The 24,723-nt window shown below is 44.3% G+C and overlaps 1 protein-coding gene across 2 annotated transcripts; it reads left to right on the forward strand.

Annotated features, from left to right (window-relative positions):
• The first annotated feature begins 1,141 nt into the window (after positions 1 to 1,141).
• ARRDC4 (arrestin domain containing 4) lies at positions 1,142 to 16,469 on the forward strand. Of its 2 annotated transcripts, XM_075557889.1 has the most exons (9): positions 1,142 to 1,609; positions 6,789 to 6,855; positions 7,082 to 7,229; positions 9,046 to 9,148; positions 9,803 to 9,952; positions 10,279 to 10,535; positions 11,307 to 11,469; positions 13,038 to 13,195; positions 13,563 to 16,469. In XM_075557889.1, exons 1-9 carry the CDS (start codon positions 1,303 to 1,305, stop codon positions 13,617 to 13,619), a joined length of 1,410 nt encoding a protein of 469 aa, XP_075414004.1. In that variant the 5' UTR covers positions 1,142 to 1,302; the 3' UTR covers positions 13,620 to 16,469. The 2 variants fall into 2 exon arrangements, with proteins under 2 accessions (XP_075414004.1, XP_075414005.1); XM_075557890.1 differs by lacking the exon at positions 9,803 to 9,952 and having other exon boundaries at positions 1,144 to 1,609.
• Positions 16,470 to 24,723: the final 8,254 nt, after the last annotated feature.

Below are 24,723 nucleotides of genomic sequence, written 5' to 3' on the forward strand. Positions count from 1 at the left end.
AAATGTAATGACTAATATAAGGAGTATTGGTTCTTCTGTAGCTATTACCTTTGCACACCCGACTGATAATAACTCACAAAGTTGGAATTCTGATTAATAAGGACTCTAAAGACATAGGAACTGACCAGAAACTGACAGCTGTGCTAAACGGTAAAAGAAATTTCGAACTAAGATGCATGGAGGATTAAGTAAGAGAAAGAAAGGGAGGGTAGACGTGGTGGGTGTGGGAACAACTCATCGGGCAACTGGAAATGTTTGTGGACAGCGATACTGAAGTCAGGACCTCCTTCTGGGCGGGGCTGAAACTTGAGGGATAGATGATGCTTTGATACAACCTGACTCATGACATTATTAGAGCAGGAAGGATAATTACCGTCCCAGTCATTCCCAGCGTGAAGAGGCTGTGTGCCCAGTGCAGAATGCCTTACGGGTAGGGCCAGTTCTAGAACCACCGTTTTTCATTCTTCCCGTCTGCTACCCTGATGGACAAGGGTGACTCCTGGCCGAGACCCACCTGGGAAAGGCGGAGCTCAGGAGGCGGAACAGATTCCAGCTTGTCCATGAAGGTTCCCATGCCTCCAGCCCCCAAATGTCACAGAGAAATATTCCCGAGTTCCATTTTCCAGGCTACGTATTCCCTCTAACAGCGCTGCCACGCTAATAATTAAATCAGGTTATTTTCCCACACAACTTTTAGGATCCAGTGTAAACCAAGTTCATCAGGCAAAGTGCTTCAAGATGCTAGAAGCTCCGCCCCCCAATGTAGCCATGGGAACCCCACTGACAAGAACTGAGCCCTGAGCCGGGGACAACCTGCTAAGCCCCCTCCCTGACAGATATTGTTTCCCACTGTCTGTCCACATGTGCGCACTGCCACACAATTCGTCCAAGCCCCGGGACAGTGCCTTGCCCCAGCCAATAAACTCCCTGTGCACGTGCACGCCTGCATGCTCCTATTGGTCAGCACTCACTGATCACGCAGTACAGTCCTGCTCCAGCCTCCTTGCGGGCGCGCCAATGAAATGACTCAGTCGTCACTCTTAGCCAATCAGTCGGGCTCAGCGCTCGGAGCCAGCCAATGGGTACGCGTCGAGGGCGGGCTGTCCCAGCCCCTTTCTTGTGCTGGCTGGGTTTGTTAAAGCGACAGGGTCCACGACGCCAGTTGGTATTCTAGGTGGACAGCCCAACGGTCTTGGCGGCCCTCTGCGTGCGGCCGGGGCCGTGACAGCGGCGCTACTTAGCAGGCAGCCTCGGCTCTGGGCCGCTGCCGCCTTCCCTTGGGGGGCCTGGTCTCCTGGCGAGATGGGGGGCGAGGCAGGATCCGCAGCCGCCTTGGTGGCCGAGGGCCGCGTGAAGAGCCTGGGTCTGGTCTTCGAGGATGAGAGCAAAGGCTACTACTCGAGCGGCGAGACGGTGGCTGGGCACGTGCTGCTGGAGGCCGCGGAGCCCGTGACACTGCGCGCCCTGCGCCTGGAAGCCCAGGGCCGCGCCACCATCGCCTGGGGCCCGGGCCCGGGCAGCCGCGGCTTGGTCAGCGCGCCAGCCCCGGCCGCCGCCTCGGAGGTGGAGTACCTGAACCTGCGTCTGAGCCTGCGCGAGCCCCAGGCCGGTGAGCCTAGGCTCCCCGTCTGGGAGGGGGGCGCCCGGGGGAGGGGCTGCAGGGGGTTTGGGCGCTGGGAGGGGCTGCACCGGCGGGGTGCCTGCCAAGTGGAACCAGTGCGGCTCCCTGGCAGAGTCTGCCCAGGGCCGGCAGGACCTGCAAATTGATTCCTGGTGGGGCGGGTAGCAGTGCCTGTGCCGCCAGCTCAACCCCCCTGAGGCTGGTGGGAGTTGGGGGCTAGGTGTGATACCATACTGAGGCCTGACCAGCACCTGGAATCCCTGCCTTCTAGGACCTTAGAAAGAGTAGGCCATTCCCATGGGTCTCTAGTGGGCAGCATGAGATCAAGGGATCTTGGTCTTGACCTGTCTGGCACAAGGGATGGAAAGTGGAACTGAGTCTATGAGGTTCCATCCCCTGGTGCCCAGTGTTTCCTGGGCCTGGGTGTTATTCTCCTCCTGGTCTCGAACACTCAGCCTTTGTTCCCCGTGAATGGACAAAAACAATGTTGGGAAGAGGGACGTGGTTCCTGAGGCTAGGGGATTCAAAGAAAGCGCGTCTTGAACTCGTCTGAGACAGCTTACTAACACACTGCCTGGACCTGACATTCTTTCTCTTTATTTTCCCATGACTTCTTTGTGTTTCCTTAGCATCCCCCCTTTCCCCTGTAATCCATTAAAGACATGACATCTGGACAGGGTGATAGTTCCTCTGGTAGAAATCCCTCCTGTGACGTCTAATCTAGACACTTCTGGAAAAACTTGAGATCTCACTGCAAGGGTGTTTAGTGAGTCCTACGGATGAAAAGGGATGCCACTAGCCGTCCAAATACTAGAATGATTTCTGAAAACCAGAGTCTTGGTCTTCTGTTAGTCAGCTAAGCAGTTACTTTTTTGTTTCAGTAGCTTTCTTCTATAATGTATATCATTACCTAATGATATGCACCCTCCCTCCACGCCTTGAAAAGTGAAAGGTACTTTTGGTTCAGTTGCTCTGCTATATGCAAAATCAATAGTATAGTTTTGCCTCCCTACTTTGGAGAAGGAGGCTGTCCATACTTAAGCCCTCCGGTGAGCTCAGAATTTAAGAGGGAACAGTATTTGGAGACAGAAGGTAACAACTCTTACCTGCTCTTTCATCAGTAGAGTTTCCAGGTTCAGCCCACATATCCCTCCCAACTAGGGACAGACAGTGTATATTTCACAATGGCTGACTGGAGTCAAGAGCCATGGAGGGGAAAATGGTTATTTGTCTGGGGTTTGGGATTCTTCTTATCTCTGGGCCTGTAATACTGAGTAAGTAGATTTAAGATGAACATACACAGGTGAATCTGAGATTTGCTATGAAAATTGCCTTGACAAAATCTGCAGAATCAGGTAGTTTTTAGTACACACGTCTCATTTTTCCCTGTGATAGAATAGAAGGTTTAAACCTAGACAGTTTGAAAATCTTTAACTAACTTTAGAGTCTATCATAAAAAAGAAAAACGTAACTTTAAACTGCTAGTCTGTTTTAGTTGATTTCATTGAGCAAAAAAAAAAAATTACCGTTATATTTATAAGGACTACTGATAGCCGATTGCTAACCAAAGGTTGGTGGTTCATTTCCCCCCAAGGGCTCAGTGGGAAAAAGACCTGGTGGCCTGCTCTGTAAGGATTGCTCACTGCAGCTGGTTCCAATTCAGAGTGACCCTGTGGGCCAGAGTCGAATCGCCCTATGGTTTTCCAGTCTTTGTGGAGGCAGGCTCTCACATCTTTCTCCTAGAGAGTGGCTGACGAATTCAAACCACTGAACCTTTGGGTTCCTTGTTGAGTGCTTAGCCCCGGTGCCACCAGGGCCTGGAACACCTGATGTGGCAGTACTACTTGGTCACATGGGGTTATCACGTATCAAAATTAACCTGAAAGCCCCCATCAGCAACAAACTATGAGCTTGGACGAAGCCAGCAACTTCTGGTAGTCACGGATTCACTTAATTAAACAATCTGGTTTCCTTTCCAACACTTGAAAAGATTTGGGGAATTGCAGATTTCTTGGAAGTGTAATTTTGGATTTATTCTCAAAATATCTCCCCAAGTAATTGTTTGGTATCACTTATAACCCAATGATTTGCTGCCATTATACTTGATTCTTTTCATATTTTTCTAGAGGAAACTGATGTAAAGATAAGAGAGGATAGGAGAGCTGACTGCATTTCTTGCACATCCATCAGCATCATGACCCTTCAGCCCTAATCTCTGCCTCAGCAGTGGTCACGACTTACAAAGACCCTAGGCTCTAAGGTCCCTCAGTGAAGGAAGCAGACCTCTGTAGGCCTCTAGGGCTCTGCTCAAAAGGCTCTTGAGAACAGAAGCAGAAATGGACATGTATTTCAAGTTGTGAGCCTTCTAGTAGGAACACATGGAAAGGAAGATTGGATTCAATAGTAGTGTAAAACCAAGCTGACAACAAATTAACTCTGGCTCATGGTAGGCAGCCCCAGACGTTCAGAGTAGAACTGCTCCGTCAAGTGTTCAGTAGCTGGAGTTTGGGGAAGTAGATCATCAGGCCTTTCTTGTGAGACTTCTCTGGGAGCAGCTCATGCTTAGCAACTTTCTCAATTGTTTCTTTTATGTTTATGTCTTGAGATGACTGGAAGTTTCATTAAATGTTATAATCCCTTTGTTGATTCTCTTTCTCTGGAAGAGACGATTTCATCTCATCCTCTTTAGGTATCTTGATAACTTGCTGTTTTCTGCCTCTGTCCAGCATGGTTCCCATGCGGGTGTTCTGGGCCCTTGCACCTTATGGGAAGGACTAGTATGCCTCCTTCCCTCCCCCTGGCCTGGTTAGGGATATACATGAGTCACTGTCTATCCACGTTGACTGACATCAATGCAATCTTTATTTGAACTCAGAAATGAAATCTGCATTCCTGTGCTTAAAAATTAGAACCTTAGCCCAGCTAGCTAGGAACCCTTGGCATTGTCCCGAGCCCTTCATTTGAATCGAGAAGCTTCCCATGCTCCCAGGAAGAGTGTGCTGTTGGAGGAGTTCTGTGGCTCACAGGACAGCTCCTGAACACACCTGATCACCCTATCACTCTCCTTTAGCATGTTCTCCCAGCCTGTAAATGACTCACTTTGCTCCAAGTCACCTACCAGTGTTTCTCTCCCTGAGATAGACTTAGAAGACTTACTGAGCTAACAATTTGTTGCCTTTATTTTTTTAAGTGACTGAGATGCTAACTATATATTTTTCAGTAATGATTTCATCCCCTTCATAAAACAAAAAGTCTTAAATGAATAGAAAACATAAAAAAGCTCACTTTATTATCAGATGACCAAGTAAATCTCAGAGAGTGTGCTCAGCTTGACCTCCTCCTTCACGTACACATCCCAACCATGAAGAGGAAGTTGATTCTGGGGTTGAATCTATGAACAAAATAAACTTCTAAGTGTCGCCAGGGAGCCAGCGCCATGACCACGGAGTTCTCAGGGGCTCCTTTCTGCCATATGCCGTGCAGAACTTTTAGTGATACTTCTCACCAATTGTAGTCGGAGAAATATGGCATACATGTAGTAGTAAATTGTCTAAATGTCATATTTCCTAGATTATGTGAGTACCGTGGTTTGTAATCAACTCACTGACAAAATCGTTTCATGAAATCTCTATTGAGGTACAGACTTTGCTACAACATTATTAGTAACTGAGCAGAAGCCTTTTACAATCTTTGTCCTCGTTTGCCTTTAATTACTACTTTATTCTCCAAAAAGTTACTGATGCAAGTTCATAAATACTAAGTACCATAATGCTGTAAAGAAAACACAAGAAAACGTGACAAGATCAGTAACTAAAAGCACCAGGAACACCACAGAGAGCACCTGCTTGTAGCACATGCAGACAATATGATGTGATTTGAAGCATCGTTACAATTGGGAGATAACAATGGCTCTGACTAGAATGTACAAAACACCAGACCAGATCTGACCTACTGCCTGCTCGTCAGTTCCAACACAAAGCTATCCAAGAGCACAGGGCCAGACTGCCCCGTAGGGTATCCATGGCTGTAATCTTTATGAAAGCAGGCCTGCGAAGCAGCTGATAGGTTGAACACCACTGGGCTAACCACTGTGCCACCAGGCGCCCTGGAGTGTCATCAGAGGCTTGGAAAGCATAGATTTTAACCTTTAGGTCTGTTTATACTTGTAAGCTAGGCTTGCTAAAACGTTTTTGTTATAACTAAAATCCACCCTTACCCGTGAGTTGGTTCCAATGGATAGCACTGAATAAGACTGCCTAGAACTACTCCTTGGGTTTCTGAGACGATAAGGCTTTAGCGTGCACGTTGTGATTCTTAGGCTGCATTGAGTTGATCCTCACGCATAGCACGACCCAGCCCTGTTCCATCCTGACAACAGTTCACATGCCTGCGTCCATTATAGCACATGGCCTCAGCTTTCTCCCAAGGATCACTGTTAGGTTAGAACTGCTCACCTTGTTGTTAACAACCCAACCAGGATCCCAGTACCCTACAGAGAGGTGTGCGTTTTAAAATAATTTCCGGTGAAACACTGCACAAAGACTTAACCCACAGCTACGTTGGTGTTAGCCCTCTAACGGTGTCACCTGGTATGGTCCTCACTCTACTTCCCCGCTGACACCACTGGTTAGAGCCAGAGTCTGCTCTAGGCCGAACTGTACAGGTAGTCTGCGCATACTCACCCGAGGCCCCCAGCAGTTAGCTTTCTCACCATCAGGGGTAAGCCTCCGCAGGAGATACAAGGAAGATGAACTTGGCAAAGCCCTCTCTGTGCCCTAAGTGCACCTCAGAAATACGGCGCGGATCACTGGAACTTGAGTGTGAACACATGAATCTAATAATGTGCCCTATTGATTTGCCTGTTTTGATTATACCCATTCTTAATGATGCTACAGGTTATGCTTTTTCACCTCCCTTTCCATCTCTGCCCAAAGAAGGTAATCTGACTTTTTCAGGATCCCAAAATAAACTGTATTCATCTATAAATAAGTTTCTTGAAATTAAGTTTGGTAAAAGTGGATTCAAATTTTAATTCTCTAAACCCATATTTAGTGAACATTTGGAGGATCTTGCAAGCAGAAAAACCTCTTTAAAAATCTGTTATGAGTTATGAACCTTCTTGATGTAATACTGGCTACAGTTGAAGAACCTGTGTCCTCTCTTACAGGTGAGGGCATCGTTTTACTTCCGCCTGGAAAACATGAATTTCCATTCAGATTTCAGCTTCCAACTGAGTAAGTGAAACTGTGGTCTTTGCTGTTTACTTTCCTGCAGCAAGTCCATACAGATTTATAGGTACGGACTCTTAGGGGTGCACGTTTATCCCAAGTCCCCACTACAAAGACTGGCCCTGAAATAGCATTAACCTTTTTCTCAACCCAAACCAACACCTCAAAGTCTCTTCCTTTTGATGTTTATCGGAAAATCCAGTGTGTAGAAAGTGTCTCTGGTTGGTTTCAGACCTTTGGTGACCTCATTCACTGGGAAGTACGGAAGCATTCAGTACTGCGTGAAGGCAGTGTTGGAACGACCCGCGGTCCCGGACCAGAGTGTGAAGCGGGAGCTCCAGGTTGTCAGTCACATTGATGTCAACACCCCAGCACTGTTGGTACGTTCACGCCGCCTCTTGCTCTGTCTCTTTTCAGACTCTCCATCCATGGCAAGTGCCACATGTCGCCAGTCTAGCGGTGCTTCTGGCCTGTCACTTTCTGATGGCTTAGACGATGCCATGCTGTAACCCATAGGCCTTCACTATAAATATATGATAATAGGTTGGGCAAATGACAAATTGTGTGTGTTAATACTATTGATTGTGTCCCTGCTGTTCGGGGCCTCTTTTGCCAGAAAGTTACATCGACTCGCAATGCATTAATAAGGCTTAATAATAATAATGTGCACACAGAGAGTCGCTACTTTCCCAGAGCGCTGCGTTCATAGGGCTGTGGTGTTCTCAACTCTTCAATAATAGCAGGTTGGGGAACAGTGATTACAGAAGGGTGTTAATCACGCGCAGCCTGATTGAGGCCCAGGCCATTATGCTATGTATCCTTCCATTCTGCATGTCATTTTCCAGCATTAAGTAAGTGCAGGCAGCTGCCGCGGCAGTCCTTTCACTTCGCATTTCCTATGACAGATTTGGCCGCATGAAAGCATTGGACTCGTAGTCATCACTAGAAATACTGTAGGCGGAGAAGAAAGATCAGGCTATAAGTAACAACAGAATGGGCAAGATGGGCGCTAATGAGCTCGATTCTTTTATCTAAACCCATATTATCAAAATAATATAAAATTATACCTTGTACTTTCATGATAGCTGCTAGGACCTAATGGGTCTTCATTTAAATATGAATAAAAAAAATTTTTTTCCCTAGAAACTACTGAGATAATTTAAACTTTCCATCATGATACTGCTGTGACAAAGATGTGTTTTTAGCACTGGAGGTTTCTTTCTTCTGCCCAATGTTTTTAAAAACAAAGAAAGAGCCAGGAATTGCAAGTCGTTTCACTCAATTTCCAATTACAAAAATAGACTTGGCGTTAAAGTTCATTTCTGGATTTCAGAGGGAGAGAAAGCACACCCTGACCTGTGGTCTGGCCGGCTGGCTCCCTGGTCACTGCGCTCACAAAATAGCCAGCCCCAGAGACTCTGGCTTCCTCTTCCGACCCCTTCGGGAAGTTGGCCATGCAAAGTGTCTTGCAAGTGTGCAGGCTGCTTAGAATGTGGAGGTTAAGTATCTGTAAGCTGTTTAGAGTGGTGGAAAATGGTTTGAAGGGATTTTATTTGTGCTAAAAGGATGATATCTGTTTCAGAAAGAGACGAGAAGTATTGTCAGGAACTCTGAGTTTGGGGCTTGCAGGGCTTCTAAATGGGACATTTTAAACCTGGGGCCCTGTATTTTGATACTAGACTACGCTCTATACCTGTTCTGTACTGCTAGTACCCAGAATCTTATCCCTAGAGGTTTCTGTCATCTGGTGGATTTCGAAGAAAACTTCGGTTGTTTGCTTACTGTGCATAAAGAGAAAACAGTGGTTACAAAACAAATATAATAGTTCTCTGTAGTTATGGATTTTTATTCCATTTCTCCTTTGCCTGGCCTACACATAAAACATTAAAATAAAAAAGACGTAGTTCTGACATGTTACTAGATACTGATACAGCTTTTGACTGTTTCTTAAGGAATGTTTTATCATTTCCCAGGCATGTAATGACTACAGGGTAAAAGGTCATGGCATGATGCTAATTTAAATCTGTAAGTTCGTTTTAAAATTTGCTAAAAGGGGATGACTTGTAATACCTTGTATTTTGTAAGTATTTTAATTAATGTGTTATACATAGTTAAGAAAATTGGTTTGTCCTTCAGTAGGTATTTCATCTGTAAAGAATAGCATGATTTTAAATTTTATTCGTTGATATTCTCAAGACCCCTGTATTGAAAACTCGAGAAAAAATGGTTGGCTGTTGGATTTTCACTTCGGGCCCAGTCTCCCTCAGTGCCAAAATTGAGAGAAAGGGATACTGTAATGGTAAGTCAACGCTTGCAAGTCCAAGTGGGAAAATAACTTATTTCATTAACTAAATGCCAAGTTATCTAAAGAACATGTCTTGTATGTAGTGTTTAAAACACCAATAATGACAGTATTTTGTTTTTATATCAGTGATTGACATTTAATTATTTTGATGAATGAATTAGTCTCAATAAAATTGGTAGTCTTCCTCATTTTAATCCTGTTATATGAAGAGTAGGAAAATTGCAGCATTGAATTGTAATAGTGGAGAGGAATGTCCCCGTGCAGGCCACCAAGAAGAAAGCTCACGTGAGGAAAACATATTGCAGACATTGTGATTCTGTGCTGGTTTGACTGCTGCATGGATACTGGACTGGAATGTAGACCATTCGAGCATCGTTAACACTCGGGTCGATAGTGGAATTACCACTCGTTATTGGTCCGGTTCCATACTGTGGATTTAACTCTTAGGCCAGGCTTGAATTGCTGCCCATGAAAGTGAGTGGGGATTGTATTATATCTTCAAACTCCCTCGTATCATCAAGCTCACCCATTCCACTCACTGCTCGGTTTGTGCCTTGATATTATCAGGGTCATGTAGGCAGAGACTGTTTTCATGTTGGACAGACTCTGATGAAATGAACTGGCTGATAAAGCTCTAATGGTCAGCAGGGCGAGCCCACCAGCCACTCTTGAGAAGACGTAAGAGGGCGAGCTGCTGCTCTAAAGGCCGTGGCCTTGGCAACCCCATGGTGCGGTCACCCGCTGCCTTCCACGGTCTGCAGTGTCCCGTGAGTCAGAGCGACGTGACGGTAGACATCAGTAAGTTTGGCTTAGGTTTGGCAGAGTCTGTCAATGATCTTTTACACTTAACCTAATTCTGAATCGCTTATTAGTGTGTCATGATGTTTGTAGATATTAGCTGTTTACATACCTTCAGAATTAGGAATCTAATATTGTCCATTAAAACAGGAGCTAACAGAAAATGAGAAAGCAGTCGTTTCCACAGCAAAGTTTTCTCTCAGCGCGTCTCAGTTTGCCCAAGTTGTGTTGGGTCCTTTTCCATTTAATGGGCTATGGCAGGGTTCTGCTGTGGTGAGAAATTGCGAAAGGTTTGAGCATCCACCGTGTTCTTCTTCCATTTTCAGGAGAAGCTATTCCAATCTATGCAGAAATAGAGAATTGTTCCTCCCATCTTGTTGTTCCCAAAGCTGCCATTTTCCAAACCCAGACATATTTGGGGAGTGGGAAAACGAAGACTGTCCGCCACATGGTCATCAACGTCCGAGGAAACTTCATTGCTCCTGGCATCACAGACACGTGGAACGGCAAGATCCTGGAGATCCCACCCGTTACCCCTTCCATCCTGGACTGCTGCGTTATCCGCGTGGACTATTCGCTAGCTGTAAGCACAGTGCGCCCTGAAACTGGAAGCAAGTAAAATTGACTGGCAGCCAGTGCCATGGCACTGCGACTGTGCACAGTGGATCCCTCCAGAATAGCATTTTCTATCACAGTGCGCCAGCTTGTTGAACAGATGGAGAGTGCCCCTGCCGCCCTATCAAAGCTATCCGTCCATTTAATTCAATACCATACAAAATCTTATACCTTTAGCTTGTTATATGGATGATGTATCCTAACTTCCCACTCCGCAGAAGGCCTGATGATCGGCTCCCATAACGATTACAGCCTAGAAAATCCAAAGGCACCATTCTCCTCTGCCCCTTAGAATTGGGTTGTTAGCCATTAACTCTAAAACTCACTGTAATTAAGGCAATGCTGATTCACACTGACTTCCTGTGGGTTTCCAAGACTGTCACTGTTTACGGGAGTAGAACCAGTCTTTCTCCCGAGAGGAGCTGCTGGTGGTTTCAAACGGTCGGCCATGCCGATGGCAGCCCGACACGTAACCGCTGCTCCACCAGCGCTCCTGTATGAGCTGGAGCCAATGGCACACATGGATGAAGACTTGCCAACAGACGCTCCAGTGTCTTAAGGCTGCAGCTCCTGGGCACACAGCTCTCCAGTTTGCTTGCTCTTTATTTTGTTCTGCCAGCACAAGTCCACCGGGGGGATGGCAGGTGAAGAAGGCATTTGTTTCTGGGGAGAAATCAATTGCTGACTTATCTACCATGCTATTTAACTTTTATGTGTCTTTGTTTCTTTGCCATATCAGGTGTACATTGACATTCCTGGTGCTAAAAAGCTGATGCTGGAGTTGCCGTTAGTGATTGGCACGGTCCCCTACAGTGGTTTTGGCAGCAGAAACTCCAGCGTTGCCAGCCAGTTTAGTGTGGACATGAGCTGGCTGGCACTGACCCTTCCAGAACAGCCTGAAGGTAAGGTGCTTGGGAGTTACTTGGTAGTGAAATTGTACATGGAGCCTACCTAAGAAATTACTTAATCATCCGGCAAAGGTCAATTGCTGGACTCTCTGAGTAGCACAGAGGGTTAAATGGTAGACTCCTAATTGAAAGCTTGGCAGTTCAGATCACCTGGGTGTGCCCAGATGAAACCCAGCACTGTGTTTCCAGAGGCTCACAGCCTACGAAGCCTGTGGAGCACAGTCCTGCGCTGATAACTAGGGGACACTGTGTGTCAGAATGAACTAGATGTTAGCAGGCTCGCTAGTTCAGAAGGTCCTTAGTAAGTGCTCAAACGTGAACTACTGCTGGTACGCTAATGACGATCTGCGTTACTTACAAATAACCACAGAATAATACTTCTGAACGGGCCCTGAGGGTCGAATACAGTACAAGCTGCTCAGGGCAGCTCCAGAAATATAATTCACATTTCCTGATGTGCACGGAAATACGGCAGTGAGGTAAACAAGAGCACGCAGTGTTAATGCATCCTCTCAGGCCGCATCTCAGTGGGACGTGCTTATGTCTGCACACGCCTGTCTCACAAGGTCGGGATTTGCTTGTTGCTGACAGCAGCTTTGTAAAGCAGGTATCTATGAGGCTGCCACGAGCAGCACTCAATTTGATATTAACTGACAACAACATTCGAGTTTTATTATTGGCATAGACGCAAGAGCTTGCTGATTGGAGGTAAAAACATGTAATAATTTCATCTTCTACTCAGCATATGTTTTACCAGGAGTTTATAAGCAGAGGTATGGCTAGTAAGCTTTTAAAAAATATTTAGTTCCTTGTTTTCCGTGAAAGATTACCCAGCAAATTGGGGTCCTATTTAAAAATTAATACAAACTGTTCAGAGACATTGGTTGCACTTTTTAACAGAGATTAAATATTTGGGTTTCTTTTTAATTTAAGAAAATCATTTTATTTACAAACACAGCAAAAAGTAATCATGTCATTCCTATCAAAATCCCAGTGGGGGGTGGTTGTTTCTTTGTTTGTTTATAAACATTTTTACTGGGACGTAATCCATAACGTTCTGATTCAGTCCCTTCTCGGTGTCTGTCAGTATTCTGGTTTCCCTGTGCTCTGCCCCGTACACGCTTCCCAGTCAGTGACAGCGCTCCTGCAGGGCCACCGGAACTTTGGTGTGGGGGGTGTGACGGGTTTGTAACAGCAGATAACTACTCTTTATCCTGGGTTATGGACATGAAAGTTTTTCATTGCCAGGTGGTGGGCTGAGTAATTTTTTTTAAGGGAGCGATGGGTCAAATAAGGTTGAGAGCCTATGCTTTAGAGTAAGTATTGATCATTCGGTTTCATATAGATGATGGTTTTAATGTGTGAGCAGTTCAAACAACCAGCACGCCCCGGGGGAGAACGAAGCAGCTCTCTACTCCTGGAAAGAGTTAGGCTCACAAGCCCACAGGGGCAGGTCCACCTGTCCTGGAGGGTCACCACAAGTTGGAATAGACTTGATGGCATGAGTTTGGTCTGAATCATAGTCTAATTTTGAAAATACCTCTTGGGTTCAACTCCACTAGCTCCACCGAATTATGCAGACGTGGTGTCAGAGGAGGAATGCGCACGGCACAGTCATTCTTACTCTCGGCTGCCCCGTTGTGAGGGAGAAGCATCGCACTGCCCTAGGTTTGCCTGCATCCAGGAATTCCAGTTCCAGCCGCCACCTCTTTATTCCGAGGTAAACAAGCACGAGGAAACTAGACTTTTACTGTGCTGCTTCCATGTAAATAATCATTTGCTGGGTTTTATTCAGGGAGGTGTCTGTTGCTAACTCATAATTCCTAGAGGATATAGATAAACATTTTACAGGGATAGACTGTCCCTGAGTCATCCAGCCCGTTTTACAGTATTGACCTTGTGATTTATGCCTTGCATGTACCACGCCATGGATTGATAGCCTTTAGAGTGTTTTAGATGACTGGGGCCTGTTGGGACTTCTTCATAGCAAGCTCTGAGAACGGGCTGGGATTATAGATGTTGCGGAGCTAGGAACTGGAATAGAATCATCTGACAGAACGCTACAATAGTCTGCTCTCTTTCTGCAGATTGACCCACATCCTAGTGATGCGGAAGAAAACCAGGCTGTCTCCTTCATCCTGTGAGCACGCGAGCACCAGAAATCACTGTGTCCGTCACCAGATAGGACGGTGCTGTTTCCTCCTGCCTTTCCGCAGGGTAAGGAGAGAAGATTAACTCAAAAGCAAACAGATATCAAGACTGAGACCAGGGAAAGTGAAGAAAGCATGAGCTTCCCATGGGTAGACAGGCTCACCCACACCTCCGTGTGATGGTTCCTCCACAGTGACAGGATGAAGATGCGGTAGATCACGGGACAGACTGGAAGTCTTGACGGTGACAGCAGAGTAAGCGTTAGGGGGAGGGGCCTGTGCTGGCTCCTGAGAAAACGGCCTTTGTGTACGGTGGAAGCGCTGCACACGTAAACCTCCTGGAAGACTTCCTGAATGAAGGGGAACGAAGTGGCCTGGACTTTAAAGGAATATGGGCTCATCAGAAGTCTTGGCCGGGGCGGGGGCAGCTGCATCAGGGTGTGCATGACTTCAGAGCATGGCTCCACGGCTTGCTGAAAACTTGAAATGGGACCCTCAGGCTCCAGGGTCTTACTGGTTTCTTACTAGAACCTCGACAAGAAATTTCCTCAAGGTCATGGCTGTATGAGGTCGATATGAAGTAATAGTCTTCACTCTTTCAATGGTATCTTAAACTCTAGTTTATAAATTGGCTCTACAGTGTTAAAAAACCAAGAAAGGGTTCTTTGAAAGGCTTGTTCAAAGGGATTAACTGAGAACCCTTATTTTGTTGAAGGCTCTACTTTTTATCCCCTTTCAACATTTAGCAGATATTTTCTTTATGTCTTACCTCCACATTCCAAAAGAAGCACATGACATAAAGAGGAGTGGGCAAGGTTGTTATCTTCAAGATGACTTGATACCTATAGACTCAAAAAAAAAAGAGCCTTTTTCAACCTACCTCCAGTGGAGTTATCAGCTGTGCTTTGAAACTCTGGGCCTGATAAATCTCCTGTGACATCTCTGCTACTTGAAGTAACAGGCCAATCGAACCAACCCTTAAGTCTCAAAGTGGACCAGGGGAAACCCTGTACCTTTGGCATTAGATGGAAGTAACTCTATGTACACAGGATGGCATTTCAAAATAAGCGCAGGATCCCAGGGGCGGGCGGGCGAGTGTGTAGAAATGCCATTACATATGACACACGGTTGATTTCTGTCAAGAGACGTAAGTGAACTGATGGCAGACACGTCCTCACACGTTGCCCTTACAGTTCTGTAGTAATCCTATTGAAGCTGTGATTTTATCTTTGTTTTGGTGCACTATTTCATGATAATTTTCTCTCAGGACAGTCGGACCAGCTGAATGTGAGGCCGCTGAGAATCGTAGCAGGGTGTTCGCGGCGCACCCCTGCCCTTCGGTGCACAGTCATGCCGCCACTTGCCTCTCCTTTAGTCGATTGGCCTTCAGAGTGGAGAGCAGATGCAGACACTAAGTGCAGGGCGGCTGGAGTCCCGCGACACTGGACCAGCCTCGCGCTGTGGCTCAGCCTACGGTTGGATCTGGGCACCGTGGTGCTCCTCAGTTTCCATCCACAGAATGTCTTCAAGGTAGATAAATTCTCCTACAGTGGCATTTTTAGTTGAAAAATTAGCCACTGGATCAGGGATTTTTCAGTAAACACTAGGCCAATAGACACTTTCCATCCCTCTGGACATGCCTCTCTTACATATAACCCTGTAAGCCTCGTAAGCACTTTTGACATTTAAGCTACTGTTTAAAAATCAAAATGCAAAATTGTTGTACCAGTGATTCTAGGACTGAAATTGTCAGAAAATTACCCTCCAGGCTCCAGTGTTTAATGTTTTTGTTGCTGTTGCTTTTGGGGGGTTTGCTTTTTTGTATAATTTTTAAAGTTATGTGTACTTGTGCGTTGTCTAAACAACTTTAATTTTACGTTAAACAGGAATTACTTCAGCTAATTTTTTTAACCTTCTTGTATGTTGTAGTTTACATGCCTTCCATTAGATAGACACTTGCCTTCTTGAAACCCAAACAAAGTGAAAACCCCACCAAACCAAACCCACTGTCATTCACTGCGTGGACTCTGAGGTCAGAGGAGAGTGTGCCCTCCTGCTGTGATCTCTCAAGAGTCCTTCTCCAGGCCCTGTGTCCCAGGAGGGACTGGCAGGTTCACGTCACTGTGCGTGGTAGAGCGCTGTGACAGGCGTGGTGCCACCACACTCCTTAACAGAAAAAGAGGAAAGAGCCACCTGGGGGCGGGGCAGAGAATGCTCAGTCCTTTGTATAATGAACAACGCCTCTGGGGTTTCTTTGTCACCCTTAATGCCGGAACCATGCAGTGCCCCACCCCCTCGCCCCCAGCCTCAAAGTCAAGTGCCCTGACCAGAGTGCTTCAGAGGACTGCTAAGGAAGTCTGGCCTGCCTTATTGAATGCATATCTAACCTTCGCTGTGGGTTGAAACTAAAATACCATTAAAAAAAATCTGGAAAATATTTTATAATGGGAGAAAAATTCTACAGTGGAACAAAGAATACCTGGGACTCAAGAGTAAACACTTAGCATTTGTTATTTGCTTGGTTATTGCTCTATTGTTCTCATACAATTTTTTTTTAAAAGGTGGCCTTAGACTTTTCTTTTAGCTGAAAAATTGTTAAAAGTGAAAACGTGTATTTTGGCACACAGACGCCTTCCATGAAAAAAACTGAACTCTGTGTTTTGGTTTGTGCACACACACACACACACACACACACACAGCGCTTTTGTTTGTGTTAATTATGAACACTTAAAAACCTTTGTTGTTAAACATGTACCAGCTTAGCCCACAGGGTGGGGGCGTTGGTACCTTGTACTCTTGTCTGAGCCCCATGGGTTCCTTTGTTAATAAAATGATTACACCCATGCTGCTGTCAGACGTGATCTGTTTTTTTAAGAAACTAAAATGTAAATTGTTAACAACTTCAGGGAAATCAATACAAAAAAAAGTACAAACTGTTACTGTGCTTACAACCTTTTGTACTTCCCAAGCGAAATGCAGCCTCAGATGGTTTCTGTTGTGGGTGCTTTTCCCCAAAGTAATCAGTTCTTGCCTTCCATGAACAAAAGTAGTGGAGATGAGTGGACAGCCTTAAGCCATATTGGCTCTTTAGGGAGAAGATCTCCATTTATTCCCAAATGGTAATATCTAACTCACCCACCTCCATTTTCTAAGTGTTAATACTTGTGCAGACTCTTTCCAAGAACGATGCAATGGGCCTGATGTGCCGTCACCAACCTACCCTGAGAAAGACTGACTTAAGACACCGCCTCCTACGCAAATACTAGCTACTAGAGGAAAGAAATGAGTTTGTGTCCTGGGGTCATCTCTGGGAGACTGCCTAGCCCTTCTGCCCCGACAATGATAAACCTTAGTTGAGCTGCAAAAGTTGTTGTGTGGTGTCCATGACTCAGTTCCTCTGCACAGTGACCTTTGTACAACACAATGAAGCACCTCCCAGCCTCAGACCATCCTCCCAGTTGTGACACCAGAGCCCCTGTTGCAGCCATTGTGCAGGCCGTCTTGCTGGGAGCCTTCCTCTGTGTTGCCGAGCTTCCGCTTTACCAGGAATGATGACTTCTCCAGGGAATGCTCCCTGTGGACAACGTGCCCCAAGTAGATGAGATGAAGTCTCACTGTCCTCTTTTCCCGGTGTCCTTCCTCCAAAGCCACTGTGTCCTGGCAGTCCAGGGCGTTCTCAGTATTCTGAGCATCACAATTCAAATGTATCGATTCGTCTTTCGACCCTCTTTACTGTCAAGTTTCCACATACATAAGATGCAACGGAAAATACCGTGGCTGGGTCACGTGCATCCGAGTCGTTGTGCTACAATGCTGGGTTCTTCAGAGAAGTCAAACCAGCGATGCTTATATGTGTGTGTGTATAGAACCAGATTTACATCAAGACACAGCTCACACATGTAGAAGTGGGTACGTCTAGATCAAGTATATGAGATCAAGGCTTCTCCTGACTCTTATAGCTGCCGGGGCTGATGAACAGGAAGTAAGAAGACCTAAGGCTGGTGGATGCCAAGCTGAATGAAGCTGAGATTGGCCAAATGAATCCAAGGTTGGGACCAGCAGGCAGTAACAGGTCAAGGAGCAGCTGTGGCATCCAAATCCAGCAATTGAAGTCTGCTAGCATCACACTGTCAATTGACACTAAGAATATACCACACGCTGGCTGAAACCTCAATTCTCTCTAGGTTGTCCACAACTGGTTCTTCTTCACAGAAAATCCCATCGAGGGGGTGACCCTACTGTGAGAGATTATCTTATGAGGGACACCTGACCCACCCAAGTTGACATAAAACCTAACTGTCACAATCTTCAAAGTACCATACTTGTTCTTTAACCAGTGTGTGGAAAAGGTGTGCCAATGCAATGCCACTTGCTTCTATGAATGTTAATAGTGAATCCAAATAAAATGGAATCCTCGACATCTTTTCATTTCTCACGATGTTGTCTGTTAGACCCGTCGTGAGGACTCTTGCTTTCTCTACATTGAGTGGTGTCCCATGATGAAGGGTATTGTTGATCTTCCCAAGGGCCTCACGTCCTCATCACTCAATAAGGATGCGTCAGATGCATGTTAATGTGCCGTCCTCCAGTCCTGATTTCATGTTTTCATATGATCCAACTTCATGGATTCATGTACACCATATTGTTTTGACAATTACAATGAAAGGATGTAACCCCGATGCACACCTTTCCTAAGTGCCAACTATACAGTCTGGGCTGTGTGAAAGAGGTGCTTGTTAGCGCCTGAGCACCTTTAGATGTTCTGGAACTCTCCTCCCGCGCAGTGTCCATAATTTGTCATGCTCCATGCACACAAATGCTTTTGCATAGGAAAGAAAACACAAGTGAACATCGTTCTGTTACTCTCTGCTTTCAGGGTTCCACATGCCTTTCTGAATCCAGCTTGCTTTACTGGCAGCTCCCTGTTCTGCTGTAAAAGTTACCCCAGTCTATTCGTTCTGCAACTATTATTGTACAAAGTATTGTGCAATGATGTTAAGAGATACAAACAGTAGTGTCACTTTATCACCCAAAGCCATGGATACCACCAAAGTCTCCCTACATATACACATACATATACTATGTGTTTTTCTCATACATATACACACATATGTACATAGGTATGTACACACACACACACACACATATACCCGGGTGGTGTGGTAGGCTACACACTGAGCTGCTGGCATGATGTCAGCAATTTGAAACCACCAAGCTGTTCGTTGGGAGTCAGTGAGGCTGGCCACTTCCATAAACATTTGGAAAACAGAAAGACCCAGAGGGGCCATTCTACATGGTGCATCAGAATTGACTCAATGGCAGTGAATTTGGTAAACCCATATAAACGCTGCAGTCACTCACCCAACTGTATTTTCCAAGCTTGAGCTCCGTGGAAGAGGAGGGTCTCAGCTTTGGGGTGGTGTGAGATTTCATCAGGGTACTCAGACGGTGGGAGATTTAAATAGTTTGCACTGGTTGACAATGGAAATCAAAACCGCATAAGGAGAATGTTGTGTCTGCATCCACATGTGCATTCAACATGAATATTAATGCACAATTTATAATATGCTCATACATGTGTAATAGCTGACGTGCTCGTTTTTAGTTTATGTTGCCAGGGGGTTATAAAATTTAGAACAGAATAATACATTTAGATAAGACATTACCAAGAATCCAGGACACAACTCTCATGCTACAAATAAAATTGTCAAAGCTCAGAGAGGTGTAACTTAATAGTTGGGTCTACATTCTCTGTAAAGCACCACTCACCTCTAAAATGTCCTGATTCTACAATTGGAATAGAAGTCATAGAAACAGTATTGTGTAAAGTATAAGAATATAGACCTGGATCTGAAGGAGTGATAAGCACTAATATCTAAAAAGGTGTCCCCAAAAAGACCCCAGTTTTATTCTCACTGTTAACATGTTTACTATACAACTTTTGCCAATTCAACTTTTACAAGCATCCGGTCGTTTGACAGCAATTATGTTAATGTGTACTTTAAAAAAATAAATCATAACAATCCATACATCAATTGTATCTAGGACACCTTTACATATGTTGCCATCATCTTTTTCAAAACATTTTCCAACTACTTGAGTCCTTGGTATCAGCTCCTCTGTTTGCCCTCTTTCCCCCACCCTTCCACCCTGGTGAATCCTTGATAAATAAGAATGAATTATTATTTTCATATCTTACACCATCCTCTGTCTCCCTTCACCCATGTTTCTGTTGTCTGTCCCCCTTAGTGTGTGTATGGAGGGTGAGGGTCGGGGGAGTTATACGTTGATCATTGAGATTGGTTCTCCCTTTCTCCCTCTTCTCCACCCACCTTCCCCCTACCCTCTTGGTATCACTACCCCCATTACTGGTCCTGAGGGGTTTATATGTCCTGGATTCCGTGTGTTAAGAGCTCTTATCTATACCAGGGTACATGCTCCGGCCTAGCTGGTTTTGTAAGGCAGCACTGGGGTCATGAGAGTGGGGAGGGGTGGGGGAAGAAGCATTAAAGAACTGAAGGAATGTTGTATGTTTCATTAGTGTGATACTGCACCCTAGCTGACTCCTCCCTTCCTTGTGACCCGTCTGTGAGGGGATGTCCAGTTGTCTACAGATGGGCTTTGGGTCTCCATTCCATTCTCCCCTTGTTCACATCGCTATAATTATTTGTTTTGGGTCTTCTTATCCCTAATACCTGATCCCGTGGACACCTTATGATCACACAGGCTAATGTGCTTCCTCCATGTGGGCTTTGTTGCTTCCCTGCTAGATTGCATCTTGTGTAACTTCAAGCTTTTAATACCCCAGACGTTATATCTTGTAATATCTGGGCACCATCAGCTTTCTTCACCACATTTGCTTATGCACCTGTCTTATCTTCAGCGATTGTGGTGAGAAGGTGAGCATAACAGAATGCCAGGCTATTAGAGTCTTCAGTCTAATTGCTTTCTGAGTAGGTTTATTAATAGTTGGAGTCCTTTCTTCAGCAGAGGCTTTCGTTGTCTAACTTTTTTGGAATGAATTCTCGATTCACAAGAAGTTACAAAAATAGTAGAGAGATCCTGTGCACAGCTCACCTCGTTTCCTCTCAGGGCTATATCTTGTAGACATAGAGCACATCATCACAACCAGAAAGCTCACACTGGCACAATACATATAATAATTAGACTTTAGACCTAACTTGGGTTTCACAAGTTTTTGGGCTCACTCGTTTTTCTTTTGTCGGGTTTTGGGTATATTATATTCTTTGGCATTTTATCACCGGTGTTAACACATATAACCATTAGCATAATCCAACTTTTCCAGAGCCACAAAGGAATTCTCTTTAGTTGTACCTGTGGTCTCATCTTCCTGCATTCCCCTCCCTCATCCTGACTGATCTGTTCCTCGCCTATAATTTTTTCACTTAAAAATGCTATGTAAATGCACTCTTATAAACATAACCCTCCGTGTCAGTTCAACACAGTCTCCTACTCTAAGACTCATGCGTGTGCTTTCATGTATAATGATTTTGAATAAGCTCTTCAGAACAGAGGTGTCTGGCATAGTTAGGCTCAGGAGCCTTGGAATTGGCCCAATACCATTTCGTCACAAGTGCCTGCCTACGCATTACCCAAGAGATTATGTACAGGAGCATTCAAATAAGGCCCTTGATTAAAGGAAAATGGTTGAGGTGAGACGGACTCCAGACTCAGATCTCTGACTCAGGCTAACTTATTTCGTAACCATCAGTGAGCCTGGCTCAGAGTTTAAAGGCTGTGACAAAAATTTTAAAAATATGTTTCTCTTTGAGTTAAGGGGAAGATCTCAGCATCATCAGAAGTATGTACATAGCAAGGATGCCCTGCACATAGCAAAGACATGCCTCCAAGGGGGGTCGACATATGATACTTATCAGAAGTGCCTTAGAAATTGCCTCATGAATACCCTTTTAGTTAGGTATTCAAACTAACCCATCAAAGTAGCCTCATTTGTGTTTCTAAGCAATCTCTAAAACGCTCATGTCCACTTGTCTTTCCTCCTGAACTTGCAACTTCCAAGCTGAATATTGTACTCTACTTCCTGGTGTTCACCTAATATTTGTCCCCAGGAAGCAGCCATGTTTACATGTCTCAGTCATGTGGGCACACTGCTCCCTGTTTCTTATGCTTTCAATGAATCTACTTGCTTCACTCTAACAGAGCCTAACAGTGTGACACCGGGGAAGTTTATTTCTATTTCAGCAAAGACACTCGAATCAAATAGAAATTGACTGTTAACATTTCATACTGCAATTGCAAATAAAATATGTAACATTTATATACCACTTGAAGCACATAATGCCATTAAATATTTTGGTTTTGCGTTTCAGAATAACTTTTCCATAGTGTGCGTTAGATAGATAGATAGATGGATAGATAGATCATACATAGAGAGGGACATATACACAACTTTTTAGAATCTGGATTTGAGCTTATCAAAACAAATAGCATGCTACCGCACTGTAAATAGGACAGCTTTGATGAAATTGCAGTCTGAGGAGAAATTGTCTTTGGTGATTTAGCTTATCAGTCTTTGACTCTTAAAAATATTCTCATAAGTTATACAGAAAGCAGACTACATTCCTATTGTGTGTGTGGGTGTTAATTTTGGATTTTCCCCTTTTTTCTGTAATTCCATTATTTCACAGTCTCATCTCTAGATATCTGTGATCGAAAACACATTTCAAAGTGAATAAGGTTATTAAACTACAAAATGCATTCTTATTTTTACTAAAATTATATTACAATACCATGAGCTTACTTGTTAAGCTTTTAAAATCTTCCAGCCAGAGCACTCTTATTTTATACAAGTGGTTATTCACAAACTTAAGGAACCCTCCCCTAAAATCAGATGTGAATCTGTCCGTGATAAATGGAAGTCACAAAACAAGCACCAATATCCAGAGTACGAGGAGTACCCCCCAATAACAGAATTTTGTTTTCAAGATCATGTATTTAATATTTTTTCATCTCTTCCCTGTCATCAAATAACGGTCTTGTCATGTCCCTCTGCATTCAAGCAAACAAAAAGACTTCAGGGAGCGAGGTCAGGTGAGTAAGATGCATGGGGGAAGAGAGGCATGCGGGTTTTACCCAAAAAATGTGCTCGCTGATGTGGCTGTGGGAGCAGGTGCACTGTCATGGTGGCAAAGCCAGTCTGCCACAAATCAGGCCTTGTTTGTTGCACACTGTTACACTGCCTTTCCAGAACCTCTAACTAGAACCTCGATTAACACTCTGACCTAGTGAAAAGGGCTCCAAATGCTCTCTGAGTTGACATCGGTATCCATTTGGGAAGTTGATGGACATCCGGAATCACCTTTTTTGCAATGAGAAAACCACTTGCAAGCCTGAGTTCTTTCCTATAGAGCTGTCCTTGTAAGCTGTGTTCAACATAACAGTTTCTGCAGCATTTTTCCTGAGCAGGAAACAAAATTTCATAGTCGCATGCTGTTCTCTTAAACCTCACTGGCGGTCTGATTATGTCCGTAATGTTGTACCCAAAGCGGTACGTTGTTTTGCGGAAAATTTGTTGTTTTATATTGTAGGCCTGTAATTCTTAAGATATTACTCATTTTAATCTCTCTAGTAGACATTCCAGGTATGATCAGCTTTAATACACAGTTAACATCTACCCCAAGCCACACTCGGGATTACCGCCAGGGAGGTTTAAATCGGCCATCACCAAAAAATGAGGTGTGAGCAAAACTGCTTTTATGAAAAAATTCACTGTGACCAGAGTGAATCTTCCTAGGCAATGACACTGGGTTCACTCACTCACAGTGAGTTGCTGGATGCTCTCCTACTGGGAAAAACCGCATGCTATGAAAGCTCCGCTCCAACAGGCACTAATCCGGGTGTTTTGGGCTACCCTCTCCTATTGTTGTTATGGTTATTAGGTGCTCTCTAGGCAGTTCTGACTCTTATATATGGGTTATCCTACAAAACAAAACCCGGCCCAGCCCTGTGCCATCCTCATGACCGCTCCTGCCTTTGAGCCCATTGCTACAGTTATTGTGTCTATCTATTGTACTTCCAGACCCACGTCTAGTTCCTTTAGGGAAGAACGGAAGCCCTGTTACAGAGGGAAGAAGCAGAGAGTCCATTTCTATTTCATCAGAAATTTACTGAAAGAGAAGCTATTTATTTTTCACCAACTTTGTACCAATCTGCCTTTTAACTGTACAAGACTAGCAAAGAGTGCCAAAAATTAATATCCAATGAGCAGACAGTAAACTCCTCTTTTATTCCTAAAAATAAGTATATATATGAATGATTGCCAGTTCCCCACACTGTCTTAATTCCATGTCTTTATTTAATGACTGTAATATAATGTTCCAGACTAAATTAATGACTATACTAATAACATACCAAACAATCAACAGGCGAATCTAGAAGAAACACAATCAGAATATTCCCTAAAAGTGAGGATGATGAGATTTTGGCTCATTTTATTAGATACTCCATCAGGATAAAGCAATCACTGGATAAAGGACATATTTTGGTAGAATGTCAGTAAAAATGAGATAATCTCTGTGCCATAACCCTAGCTCTTCAGAAACTATTAAAACTGGTTTGTAGCAAAGCTGGTGAAATAAGAACTACTCAGTATAGCTTCCCATATCTTCACACATACACTAGCCACAACAATAGACTCTACTGTACTAATGATCAAGAAGATGGCATGGGACCAGGCGATGTTTTATTCTACTATACATACATACAGTCACCACTTAATGGATATGTATAAATAAGATTGTAAAAATAGCAATAACAAAAATAACCGCAACATGTTAATAACAATTCACCCATTTACTGGTTACTAGGTTCTTTACTGAGATGAATGAACTAAAACATGACATGAAGACTATGATGTATTTTTGGTTTGAGTCTTAATTATAGATTCCAGCATACATTAAAAAGTCCATGAGGTGAGTATTCAATAGATGATTGCTGTTTTACACTAGCCATCAATGGAAAGAGGCCGATGTGCATGGACTGGTTTATTTGTGGATTCAAGCAGAGTATATAAGTATGCTCTTTGACAAGTGGATTATCACTGGCTGCCAACTACAAG

The sequence above is a fragment of the Tenrec ecaudatus genome, chromosome 9 (genome assembly GCF_050624435.1).
Source record: "Tenrec ecaudatus isolate mTenEca1 chromosome 9, mTenEca1.hap1, whole genome shotgun sequence".
Classification (NCBI taxonomy): Eukaryota; Metazoa; Chordata; class Mammalia; order Afrosoricida; family Tenrecidae; genus Tenrec; species Tenrec ecaudatus.

Coding starts and splice junctions, on each gene's coding strand:
- ARRDC4 (XM_075557889.1), top strand. CDS start 1,303: ATGGGGGGCGAGGCAGGATCCGCAGCCGCCTTGGTGGCCGAGGGCCGC. Junction 7,230..9,045: donor TCAACACCCCAGCACTGTTG/GTACGTTCACGC, acceptor GATATTCTCAAG/ACCCCTGTATTGAAAACTCG. Junction 13,196..13,562: donor CGCCACCTCTTTATTCCGAG/GTAAACAAGCAC, acceptor CTCTTTCTGCAG/ATTGACCCACATCCTAGTGA.